Below are 12943 nucleotides of genomic sequence, written 5' to 3'. Positions count from 1 at the left end.
AAAAGATTCAGATCCCAAGGCACAAGCGGTCCTCCCCAAAGCACCGGGCAGCCCATCACCGCTCCAGGACACGGCACCGGGCAGCCCGTCACCGCTCCAGGACACGGCACCGGGCAGCCCGTCACCGCTCCAGGACACGGCACCGGGCAGCCCGTCACCGCTCCAGGACACGGCACCGGGCAGCCCGTCACCGCTCCAGGACACGGCACCGGGCAGCCCGTCACCGCTCCAGGACACGGCACCGGGCAGCCCGTCACCGCTCCAGGACACGGCACCGGGCAGCCTGTTACTGCTCCAGGACAGCCATTAGGGAATCAGTCACTCAGACCTCTTGAAAAAAGACTTTAATTATATAAAGACATTCTCCCATAAATTTTTTTTAAAAATATAAAATAAATGATACCTATTCACTCTGAAGATGTAAACAGTGAGCTCAGGAAGTGTCTACTTGTGCGGGCACGGTGGCTCATGCTGTAATCCCAGCACTTTGGGAGGCCGAGGCAGGCGGATCCCCTGAGGTCAGGAGCTCAAGACCAGCCTGGCCAACATAGTGAAACCCCATCTCTACTAAAAATACAAAAATTATCCAGGCGTGGTGGCACTCGCCTCGCCTGTAATCCCAGCTACTCGGGAAGCTGAGGCAGGACAATCGCCTGAACCCAGGAGGCAGAGGTTGCAGTGAGCTGAGATCGCGCCACTGCACTCCAGCCTGGGTGACACAGCAAGCCTCTGTCTCAAAGGAAATGTCTACTTGAATGACTGATGCAATCCCCCCACCACTCGCCCTGTGCCACGGCTCCTCAGCCTGGCTGGGGTGCAATCCCCCCACCGCTCGGCCTGCGCCACGGCTCCTCAGCCTGGCTGGGGTGCACCTACTATAGCACGGCACTCTCCCCAGAGACCTGCTGTGCCTGTGCCCTCAGCTTTCCAAGGAAAATGTGAAAGCTATAAGAAAGAAATTGGTCTGATTGGTCTTCTTCCTGTATTTCTCAGTGAGCAAAGTGCTAACGGATTTTGCCATGTCCAATAAAGAACTTGTAAGAAACTGCAGGTCTGTAACTTCCATGAGGGCAGAGTCATTCCCCACGGGGCTCCTGAATGTTCACGGCGTGTTCCCCCAGGAAACACGCATCTAGAATGCCCCCTGCAACAGGCTGACAGGCGCTGAGCTCAGCCTCTCATTTAGGACGTCCTCCCCCTGCACTGAGACTGTAAGAGGCCTCTCGAGGGGCACACTCAGGCCCGCGACACGTGGCCCCACCCCTGTGGTGGCAGCTGGTGCCAAAGCGACCTCCGTGTCTCCTCAGTGGCCTCCAGCCCTTGGCCCAGCCCCCCAACCCTTCTCCCCATGGTGTCTCCTGTCCTTGTCCACTCCAACCTGTCTGCTCCATCATGCCACCCTCAGGCTACAGACCCAAGGCTCGGCACGGTGCCCATGCAGCACTCGGGCCACATCACCTCCCTCCCCACCACCCCACTCCGGGCGCACGCCTGACCGCCAACCTTCTGACCCTCACCCACCTGGTCCTGCCCACACCTCCTGTCCCACTCCACAAGACCTCCCTGAAGGACACATGGGGGAGCTCACTCACTCTAGGTGAGCAAATGACACCTTTCTTGGGGGCTCCTGACTTGAGACCAGAGAAGCCAAGCCTCAGGCCTTCGCTGTCAGAGGTGGAAGGCACTTGACAAAAGCCATGGCGACACAAAAGACAGCTGCCAGGGGTGCAGGTGCACAAGCTGGGAGAGCTAAGACGGGAAAGTACTGGGCAGCAGGGAGCCCACCCTGGGGTTGGCTGTGGCGTCCCTTCAGGATGAGTTTCTGTTGCCTATAACCAAGTATATGCTGACTCAAGTGCCTGGTGAAATAAAGCCACATGCATAAAAATACAAAAAGCAAACCAAGTAGCTGGCGTCACAGAATCATAAAGTATCCAAGGAGAGGTGCCCTTGTGGCCATATGAGGCAAGGCCCTGCCACCCTGAAAAGCACTCAGGGTGACTGACCCTGCGGCTGCATGGCCATGGAAACTTGCTGCCAAGGCAGGAGCAATGACAGCAGTCCCGGCCAGTCCCACAGAGCGTGCACAGATCCTGTCTGCAGAAGGCCCAGGGGAAAGCAGGCAGCCCCGGCCCCTCAGCAGCCCAGTGCCCGGCTGCCATGTGGAGCAGGAGCCCGGGGCCTGCCTCCCTGACCAGGCCCTGCCGACTCACAGCCCCCACATAGCTGCTTCACCCGCGCACTCTCTGACGCCCAAGACCCCAACACACCAACTCCGGGTACAGGCCTGGGGCTGTGAGAGGGCATTTCCTCTTTCCGAGCTTCGGCCTCCTTGACTGCAAAGCGGGAAAATCCCATGACCTCCCACGGTCCACGGGATGGTGGACGACAGCCTCCAGCAGTGCCATCTGAAAGGCTCCCCCGCCAGGATGGGGCTCACGGCAACATGGGAAAGTGGCATTCTCGGCCCTCTATCCTGGATCCTTGTGAACGCGTGACCGGCCCACATGCCTCCCCACGCAGCAGGAAATACTTCCACTCCTGCCAACTCTGACCCTCTCATTCATAGGGCAGAGTTCAGACAGGACAAGCACATTCTGCCCACATCCACCCCTGCTGGATGCGGTGGACGGCTCTGTGACCCCCAAGCCCCTGAGGCTCACACACTAGCACAGCCCCTCCCCCACACCTGCCTCTCACGGCACCTGAACACACATCACCAAATCGCTCGAAACCTCCACCCTTGGTGTATGCCTATACCATGGGGATGACCGCTGGGCCTACTCCACGGGCCTGGCCCAGTCTTACTAATCCACATGGATTAGTAAGACCGCACATCAGAGCCTAGATGAGGGTACAGGCAGCCCGGACACCAGGCAGGAGCTCCCCGTACTAGACAGGTGTTTCCAGGAGACACGTGTCTCAGCTGTGGGTGTCTGCAGAGCCTCTGTGCTACCCGAGGGCTTCAGCCAATGCCTGGCCACAGCATGAGCAGAGGCGGAGTCTTACTCATCCAGCCCCAGGAAGGGCCCCCGTGGCCTCAGCACTCAGCCACAGCAGCCCCTGTGACAGCCTCTCCTGGGCATCCCGAGAAGGCGCACCATGGTGTCTTCACAACGGCCATCCCAAAGGTCACCTGGGGGAGCGGGGAGAACCAAAGCCAAGGGTGCTTACCAAGTGCTGGTCGTTGAGCAGGTGCACCACTCGGGATGTCCAGTCGCCCATGGGGACAAGATCGGGGGATGTCCTGTACAGGCGCAGCAAGCACAGGGCCGCGCTCTGCTTCACGCTGTCCATAGTGTCTCTGAAAGACAGACGTCAAGAGTCACTCCCAACGGGCTGAGGACAGCTCAGAGCTGCACGGAGCACCCCCGCAGAGCCAGCAGGAGACGCGGGGGTGGGGCTGGCGCAGGGGCCAAGACAGCACTCAGGGCCGCCTGCCGAGGCCACCTAGGTGGCAGCAGCAGCGTTCTCAGCATACATGGGCCCTGCTCCAAAGGTCTCCCTGCCAACCTTCTCACCACCAAAACCACCAGCCGACCACATGCAGCTCACATTGCTCATTCGTTGTTTGAACAATAGCTTTCTTGTTGTTGTTGTTACAACTTAATAATCCACAATCACAACAGAAATGCTTGGAGGGCCCTGCACCGCCATGGAGCTCCACATCTGCTTGATGATCTTCCCCTGCCCCACGCCCACCCTCACCCCACCACGCCCCGCCCTGAACAGTGGGCTGGGCCACACATGCCCTCGCCCCTGGAGCAAAGGGCTTCGGGTCCCTGCAGACACGGTGGGAAGGGAGCCGGCCATGGCTCTCCTGCTCTGCTGCCGACACGCTTGTCCAGGGCACAGACGTGTTCCATGCTCCGCTTATCCCCCTTCGCCCTCCCGCCACCAGATTCTGCTAAGCAGCTGGGAAGGCAACAGGGAGCCTGGGGTGGACGCTGTGGAGGCACAGCTGAAAAAGTGCCAGTCTCTTCTCCAAGCGCTTAACAGAATCAGCTGGAATCTGCTGCTCCACATGGAAGGAAGAAAAGGGTATAGGGACTACCTGTACCATTTACCATTTGGCTTTTTTATTGCTAAATCTCCCCCTATACTATTCCAAAAAATTACTTTGAATAAAAAATTCCCCTTCTGGGTGCCAACGCCCCTGCAAGGAGGAGTAGGTATTGTGTCCCTCTTCTGGCCCACCCCATCCTCACCAGATCAGCCCAGAGCAACAACCGCACACACACCCTGCCATGCGTCCATGTGGATGTGTGGTCGAGGCCACATCAGGGGTGTGTTCCAGGCGCCAGCAGGGCTGTCCTTGCCAGGCGGCTTCAAGACCCCATGACTGGGCCCGCAGCAGTCCTTCAACATAGAAGAGCCAACCAGGTTCCACGCTTGTGGCTACAAATGCCGACACACGAGGGCGCGCAGCATGCCACGCTCCTCAGAGAGGAGGATAATCCGCCTCCTCTTTTAGGCAGATGAACACAGTCTAAATCATCAGCTCACACGAAGGGGACAGGGGGCCCCACCACTACTCTCTGGTGTCAGCTCACACGAGGGAGACCGAGGACCCCACTGCTACTCTCTGATGTCGGCTCACACAAGGGAGACCGAGGACCCCACCGCCACTCTCCGACGTCGGCTCACACGAGGGAGACAGAGGACCCCACTGCTACTCTCCGATGTCGGCTCACACGAGGGAGACCGAGGACCCCACTGCTACTCGCTAATGTCGGCTGGTAAGAGGGAGACCGAGGACCCCACCGCTACTCTCCGATGTCGGCTCACACGAGGGAGACCGAGGACCCCACTGCTACTCACTAATGTCGGCTGGTAAGAGGGAGACCGAGGACCCCACCGCTACTCTCCGATGTCGGCTCACACGAGGGAGACCGAGGACCCCACTGCTACTCGCTAATGTCGGCTGGTAAGAGGGAGACCGAGGACCCCACCGCTACTCTCCGATGTCGGCTCACACGAGGGAGACCGAGGACCCCACTGCTACTCGCTAATGTCGGCTGGTAAGAGGGAGACCGAGGACCCCACCACTACTCTCCGATGTCGGCTCACACAAGGCAGACCGAGGACCCCACTGCTACTCGCTAATGTCGGCTCACACGAGGGAGACCGAGGACCCCACTGCTACTCTCCGATGTCGGCGCACACAAGGGAGACCGAGGACCCCACTGCTACTCGCTAATGTCGGCTCGTAAGAGGGAGACCGAGGACCCCACCACTACTCTCCGATGTCGGCTCACACGAGGGAGACCGAGGACCCCACTGCTACTCTCCGATGTCGGCTCACACGAGGGAGACCGAGGACCCCACTGCTACTCACTAATGTCGGCTCGTAAGAGGGAGACCGAGGACCCCACCACTACTCTCCGATGTCGGCTCACACGAGGGAGACCGAGGACCCCACTGCTACTCTCCGACGTCGGCTCACACGAGGGATACCGAGGACCCTACAGCTACTCGCTAATGTCGGCTCACACGAGGGAGACCGAGGACCCCACGGCTACTCTGCACCTCCACGGGTTCTCTTTCCACCAACTCCGTCCATCCCAGCAGAGACACCACCCCACTCTTCTGCCTTGGCCGCTGTCTCCCGTCCCTACCTCTGGCCCTAGGAATGACCTGACCTCCTCAGCACCTACTCTGTCCTTCCATTTCTAGGTGACACACACACCAGCAGTCCTCCAATGACAGCACCTCCTTCCCGAGCATGTTTTTGTTTTTGTTTTTGAGACAGAGTCTCGCTCTTTCGCCAGGCTGGAGTACAGTGGAGCAGTCTCGGCTCACTGCAACCTCCGCCTCCCGGGTTCAAGCGATTCTCCTGCCTCAGCCTCCTGAGTAACTGGGACTACAGGAGGGCGCCACCATGCCCAGCTAATTTTTCTATTTTTAGTAGAGACGGGGTTTCACCATGTTGGCCAGGATGGTCTCGAGCTCTTGAACTCATGATCCGCCCGTCTCAGCCTCCCAAAGTGCTGGGATTACAGGCGTGAGCCACCATGCCCGGCTATTTTTTTTTTTTTTTTTTTTTTTTTTTTTTTGAGACAGAGTCTTATTCTGTTGCCCAGGCTGGTGTGTAGTGGTGCAATCTCAACTTACTGCAGCCTCCGCCTCCTGGGTTCAAGCGATTCTCCTGCCTCAAGCCTTCTGAGTAGCTGGGACTACAGGTGAGCACCACCGCACCCAGCTAATTTTTGTATTTTTAGTAGAGACGGGGTTTCGCCATGTTGGCCAGGCTGGTCTCAAACTCCTGACCTCAGGCCCGCCCACCTTGGCCTTCCAAGTGCTGGGATTACATGCGTGAGCCACTGTGCCCAGCCTTAGCATGTTACTTTGAGTCATCTACTACTTAGCTGGATTTCAACAACTAGCCCTTTTCTTCAAGGAAGGCCCATGGGTAACATGTTACCTGAGCTCTCTGAGGTAGGAGAACCCTGCCTGTGACCTTCATCCCCATGGGACCACTCAGGCACCACAACACTGGCCACCTGCTCCCTTCTGGCTGCAGATGCTGTGCACTGGCCACCTGCTCCCTTCCAGCCGCAGACGCACCGCACTGGCCCCTGGAGACCCCTCCTCACCCTGGCTCCTCCCTCCTCCATCCCTGGCTCCTGCAGCAGGTCCTCGGTTCAGGTAGTGCCCCACTTCATCAATCTGCACGTGCCTCAGGGGTGGCCCTGTCTTGCATTCCGCTCACGCGCAGACATCCACCAAGCACCTACGAGGGACCTGGTACTGTTCAAGATGCTGGGTTTGTAAAGCGGCCACCACAGTGGACAGACACCTCAGAGCCCAGGAAGCTTCCACCCCGAGGGCGGAAACAGGTAATAAACAGGCAAGCAACAACCCTGGGGGCAGGAGGAGAAGGAGGGCCAGAAGGCCATGGCCCTGAGACAGAATCCGCTGGACCTGCTGGCTGGTTCCGACCCCCAGCCCCACCCTCCCTCTCCTCCACCAGCGCCCTGTGATCATTCGAGCCTTCCTTCCATCTTGGGCACCCTGTTTTCGGGGCGCCCACATGCTCTGCCACCCATGACTGAATGGCCTGAGGAGCAACAGTGCCTTCAGGCACTGCGCCTGCTCCCCCGGCTCGGTGGTTCTGCTCCTGTCCATCCTACTGCGGGGTCACCCATCTCTGAGCTCTTGCCCTTCTGAATATCTGTCTTCTCGGGGTTATGCTGCGGTCTCTCTGCCAGCTGGGCTCCTCCTTGCCTCACAGCTGACAGGAGGCTGCCTCATTCTCTATTGTGGGACGTCCTCGCCTCACAGCTGATAGAAGGCTGCCTCATTCTCTGTTGTGGAGCATCCTGAGTGGTGTGGGGTGCAGCACCCTGGTCTCTACCCACTATGACAACCAAAAATGCCCCAAGACACGGCCCAGTACCCTCACAAAGCCAATGTGGCCCAGTTGAGATGCCGGTCTAGGCCTGTTTCTCTCATGCCTTCCCACCACCTTGTCTCCAGTCCTGTGTGGTCTGGGTGGATGTCCACCCACTCTCCCGTGGCCTGAGGCCTAGCTCAGCCGGGTGGCACCATGTGGGCGAGGGGTCAGTTTCCCAACTCAACAGGGTATCCTGGAACACACAGGTGAGGGCCCTGCCTATGGCAGACACCCCAGGGTTGCTTTAAGCTCTTCCAGAGCTGGTGACTCAGCCCCTCAAGGCTTCTCTCCAAATTAACAAGGGACGGAACGGATGGCCGAGCGCGCTCCGGCGTGGTGCTCAGCTTCTCCGCGTGAAGCCCTGGGGAAAGGGCACGAGGAGGAGCTGCCCAGAGATGCATTGTTCTACCCAGTGCCCTGTGGGGCTGAAGCCCCTCCTTGGTTTTGCTGGCAGGGTGTGGGCGTTCTTCTTTGATCTGTGTTTTGAATCTCAGTGGTATTAGATTGCACTTTACTTGAAATCTAACCTTGTAATTCTCTTTTTGCTTTGGAGACAGGATCTCGCTCTGTCGCCCAGGCTGGAGTCGCCAAGGCATGAACACAGCTCACTGCAGCCTTGACTTCCCGGGCTCAAGCAATCCTCCCGCCTCAGCCTACCAAGTAGCTGGGACGACAGGAGCACGCCACCACACCTGGCTAATTTTTTAAAACTGTTTGTAGAGATGGGATCTCCCTATGTTGCCCAGGCTGGTCTTGAACTCCTGGGCTCAAGCAATTCTCCCACCTTGGCCTCCTACGGTCCTGGGATTAGAGGCATGAGCCACTGTGCCCAGCCTAAACTTGTAATTCTGGATCCCACCTTAGGCTACATCTCATCTCCCATAAGATGGGGAGAGTAAAACATTTCCTAGGCTAAGCAGCTCCATATTTGATGTATTTGGCATGAAAGCAGCACATCTTCAGCAGGAGCCCGGCACGAGCCCGGCACATACCCGGCTACGAGGACCTTAGGGATCTCCCCGGCGAAGGCCTCGGCCATCTCCCGGCTGCCCACGCTGGCGATGCAGTGCAGGGCCAGGCCCATGAAGGTGGGGTTGCGGCTGGCCAGGTCATTCTTGATGGCGTTGTTGATCAGGCGGATCAGCTCACTGTTCGAATTCACCAACACAGAGATGAAAAGGTAGCCCTGCGTTCCAAAAGACAGGAGAAGAGAAAGCTCATGACAATCCAAGTCCACCTGTGGCCCTGAGTCACCCAACAATCAGTGACACACAGATGCGGAAGCAGCCCGGGCACCACCCACGCACCCAGGGCACTGCTGTGGGAGCGGCGCCTCTCAGGACTCGGCAAACGTCTGTTCCAGTGGAACCAAGGATGCCTCTGCTACGATGCTCTCATGGCGCAGCGTTCCTGTGGGGCACACCTGACTAGCATGCCACGAGCCAGACGCCAACAGGAACCGGACCCCCCGGTCCCACTCACTTCACTGTGCGCCACGCGTCTGAGTGTTCCAGACGTCACACTATCCTCAAGTTAAGATGGGCGGGAACCTTCACTGACAGGCTGATTTTAGCCACAATGATTTCCAGAAACCCGGCTGCCTGTTCCCTCCCACTCTTTAATCTGCCTGTGTCACAGCCTCACGCCGCCCCCCGCCACCCCCACTGACCCAGGGCAAACCCCAGTCCTGTGTCACTGCCACTTCTTCCCAGCCATCCTCGAAGGTGACACCCTCCCCACCCAGAGGGAAACAGTGGTTTTCTCCAGGCCCATCACTGAGCACCCCGGTTAAAGATGTACCCAGCCTCCCACGTCTCCCAGGAAGATGCCACGAGGGAGCTCCCGCCCTGCCAAACACCACTGCCCTTTCAGCCCTGCGCTTGCACGCCCAGGCCACTGCCAGGCACCACCTGCTCTGCTCGCCCTGCTCCTCCCACCCTCAGCCCCCAGTTAAGTTCCCCTCCCTCCAGCCTCAGCTCCACACACCCACCCCCACTCCCTCTCTCAAATCCTTTCCAATTCTATGTCTGTGGAGCCACGTGACACCCGTCTCCCCCAGGACAAGGGCGGGGCCCAAGTTCCGGTCCCTGTGCCTCTGTCCTCAAGGCTAACCCCCCATCCCCCCGACACTGCTTGGTGCACCACAGGCACTCCACAGATGCTTGAATAAACACCAATACTTATCAAAACCCCAAGACATCCACAGTCTCTCTTAATTTCTCTTAAGTTAAATTTTTTGACAAATGGAAGAAAATATTACTTTATACCACCAGGGAAAACAGAAATAATGTGACTACAAGAGACTACACAGCTCAACTTGCAGAGCCCAAGAAGCCTTCAAAAGTAGAGTGACAGGACACTGTGCATCAGCCCGGCAAGGGCTGGGGAGATGGTGGGGTGAGCACCCTCCGCACCAAGACCCAGCCATGTGCTTCCAGCGCCTACTGCAGAAACAAAGCTGTCCAAGGGGCCACGGGACGGGTCTACTTGGGACAGTGTGTCAACAAGGCACTGTGTCAGGGAGACATCCTCCCCTCCTCTGGAGGCCGACCTCATGGGCACAGAGCACCAACCACATCAAACGCTGGGCCGTGTGCAGCACTCTCCACACCAACCAGGCATCCTGAAACTCGCCGTAAGGGAGGTTGCAAAGAAAGGAGGAAAAGGCATGACCACCTCATCAGGAAAACCGCATGCAGGAGGAGGAACCCTGTGAGGGCATCAGGGCTTCCTGAAGAACACCCAGATTGGGCGGGAAGGGGGCCCTCAGGGTGTTGGCAGTAGGTGCTAACAAGGACTGGGCATGCATCTCCATCTGCAGCAGACCCACGTCGCTCACGTCAGCTGTGGGTAGAGAAGTAAGCAGCGGCCCTACACGGGCACGGGGCCTCAGTCCTGCCAGGCACACGCCATCCTCCACCGCCTCCACCTGCAGCGATACTCACGATCTGCTTTTCCGTGTATCTGTTTGAACTCAGCAGGTTCACAGCCTCCATGTGTCCAAAGTCAATGTCATGACCAAGGAGAAATATGAAGAGCAACTTGCAGACGTACTTTTTTTTACTATAGCCATCAAGAGCCTTGTCACCTACAGAAAAGGTGGGGAAGAGGTTTTATTCCAGGCGGGCAGAGGCAGGGGAGAGGGGAGAGCAGAGGGCAGTGCAGCAGTACAGCAGGCAGTACGGACAAGCCTCCAGGACAGGGGTGGCCGGGCCCAGGCAGGTGCAGTGCAGACGCTGCTGAGCATGAATAACCTTTCTACACTCATGGTACTCATGAGAGTCCAAGTTTTTTATTTCCCTTTTAAAAACAGGCACCAGAACATCTGGCAACAAGAGTTCTACCCTCCCACGACAACCCTGGGCAGGTGCAGCCCAGCTGGCCCTCACAGGGCCTCACTCCGACCAGCCAAAATCCCACAGAGGGCCCTGCTGTGATGGAACTTGCAAACCCTGCCTTCAACCATCAAGCTTGTCTTTGAAATCAGTTTAATTTAGGCACATGAACACAGTCTAAATTATCTGCCACTTCATAGCCATTCTAGGGCAAATCAGCTGGTCATGAAAACAAGGCCCACATGAGACGGCCCCTAGGGCTTCTGTTTCTCTGCCTCATCGCAGTTTGTCTGAGCCCCTCACAAGGGATCACGGCACGGCAGGTTCAAAACATGTAACTGGCAGAATATAAAATTCCAAAATATAAAACCAACCCTTAAAAAAAGGGCCATTCTGGGCCCGGCGCGGTGGCTCACGCCTGTAATCCCAGCACTTTGGGAGGCCGAGGCAGGTGGATCACCTGAGGTCAGGAGTTCGAGACCAGCCTCAACATGGAGAAACCCCATCTCTAGTAAAAATACAAAATTAGTCGGGCGTGGTGGTGCATGCCTGTAATCCCAGCTACTCGGGAGGCTGAGGCAGAGAATTGCTTGAACCTGGGAGGCGGAGGTTGTGGTGAGCCGAGATCACACCATTGCACTCCAGCCTGGGCAACAAGAGCAAAACTCCATCTCAAACAAAAAAAAAAAAAAAAAAAAGGGCCGTTCTGCATTGCCAGGAGTTTCTATCCCACCTGAGAGGTGAGGGAGTGTCCCTCAGAGCCAGCCTCCAGCAGGCTGTGGAGGCGAGCAGGAAAGGTGGCCTTGTGCAGGCCGAGTCTCACAGAGACTCTGCTGCCACAGCGTGAAGGAACGCAGGCTGGGAAGACAGCCCAGCCGCGCCAGCCGCTCTGGCCCCCTTCTTATGAAGGGCTGGGGCGCTCACACCTCCATGAACGACCTCAACTGTGTAGAATACAGACCGGCCACATTTCCTGGGGAACGGTGCATCACCAGTCGGCCAGTCAGCTGTGCCCAAGGGGTCCCAGCAGACACGTTCTCCGTGCCCTGTTTGTGCAGGAGGGCACACACAGCTGAGCACGGGCTGCGCAGCAGAGACCCTCCACTGGGAAGCCCCAGCACCGTGTCTCCTACCCAGCCCAGATTCCATCACCCGCTGGAAGCCGCCTTGGACAACCACAGCCAAAAATACTGCTTGACCTCCTCCTCCCTCCGGAGACTTCCCTGTTACTCAAAGCACCTCTCAAAGGAAAAAATAACTGACAGGGGAGAAGACCAGCGGCCCGACTGGGCTGAGTTTTGTGGGACAGGGATGGGGACGGGGATGGAGACGGAGATGGAAACAGGGGCGGAGACGGAGACAGGCTCTCTCCGAGAGGAGCCGACCAGCCTCTGCTACTGCGGGACCCCAGACGAAGAGCTGCTCTAGAGCTCCCGGGTGCTGGGAAACTTAGGCCCACCTTTAGAAGCTGAGCCCACTGGACAGTGAGGGTGATGCAGGATCACCTCTGGGCCTCCCAGAGATGTCACAGAGCACTCCCCTGGGCACACCACCCCTGTTGCATAAGCACCGTGAGGGGCAGCGGAAGTCGCCAGCGCGAGGAGAAAGCCACAGTGCTCGGTCCCGCTGCTCATGTGGTAGCATGTGGATTCCTGGCCTCACCCAGGGCCACAGGAAACAAGCAGCAATGCTCGCTCCACACCCTCACCCATCTCGGTGGGGCAGGTGGCAGGTGAGCCTGCCAGCTCCCCCGGCAGGTGCCACTGTGAAGTTTATCCCTCCTGAAAGGACCCAGACTGATACAGTCTTCAAAATGCTGGTTTCAGTACTGGGCTAGAATTACTTTTTTATTCTAGTAATTTCAAAATGTTGAGTTGAACTTTAATATTCTGAGCTATAAAAGGCGGAGGATAACAGTAATATCTGTCTCCTTGGTTTGTGCAGATCAGAGGAGAGATGGCTGGGAAACCTCATCCTAAACCATAAAAGGATCACGATTTAAGTTTGGGCTCCAGTGTGAAAGATGCAGCCACTTGCTTGTCTTGTGGTCTCAGACATATTCCTTAACCTCTCTGAGCCCAACTTTCTCAGCAGGTTATTATAAAAATGAAACAGGGCCGAGCACGGTGGCTCATGCCTGTAATCCCAGCACTTTGGGAGGCTGAGGCAGGAGGATCACGAGGTTAGGAGATAGAGACCATCCTGGCTAACA

General features: G+C 57.5%; 1 protein-coding gene across 4 annotated transcripts in view; it reads right to left on the bottom strand.

Annotated features, from left to right (window-relative positions):
* Nucleotides 1-12943, bottom strand: part of AP2A2 (adaptor related protein complex 2 subunit alpha 2) — an 87286-nt gene that overhangs the window by 32392 nt on the left and 41951 nt on the right. For 2 of the 4 annotated variants that reach the window (XM_031015829.3, XM_031015828.3), the window contains exons 3-5: nucleotides 10342-10484; nucleotides 8389-8582; nucleotides 3175-3304 (exon numbers count right to left, since the gene is read on the bottom strand). In XM_031015829.3, coding sequence (XP_030871689.1) covers nucleotides 3175-3304; nucleotides 8389-8582; nucleotides 10342-10484 — 467 coding nt within the window. The remainder of the gene's footprint in view (nucleotides 1-3174; nucleotides 3305-8388; nucleotides 8583-10341; nucleotides 10485-12943) is intronic. The other 2 variants (XM_063710866.1, XM_055355785.2) reach the window with 1 other exon arrangement.

This window comes from Gorilla gorilla, chromosome 9, assembly GCF_029281585.2.
Source record: "Gorilla gorilla gorilla isolate KB3781 chromosome 9, NHGRI_mGorGor1-v2.1_pri, whole genome shotgun sequence".
Lineage (NCBI taxonomy): Eukaryota > Metazoa > Chordata > Mammalia > Primates > Hominidae > Gorilla > Gorilla gorilla.
Note: the sequence above shows the minus strand (reverse complement) of the source record. Positions and strands in the feature narration are given on the sequence as shown.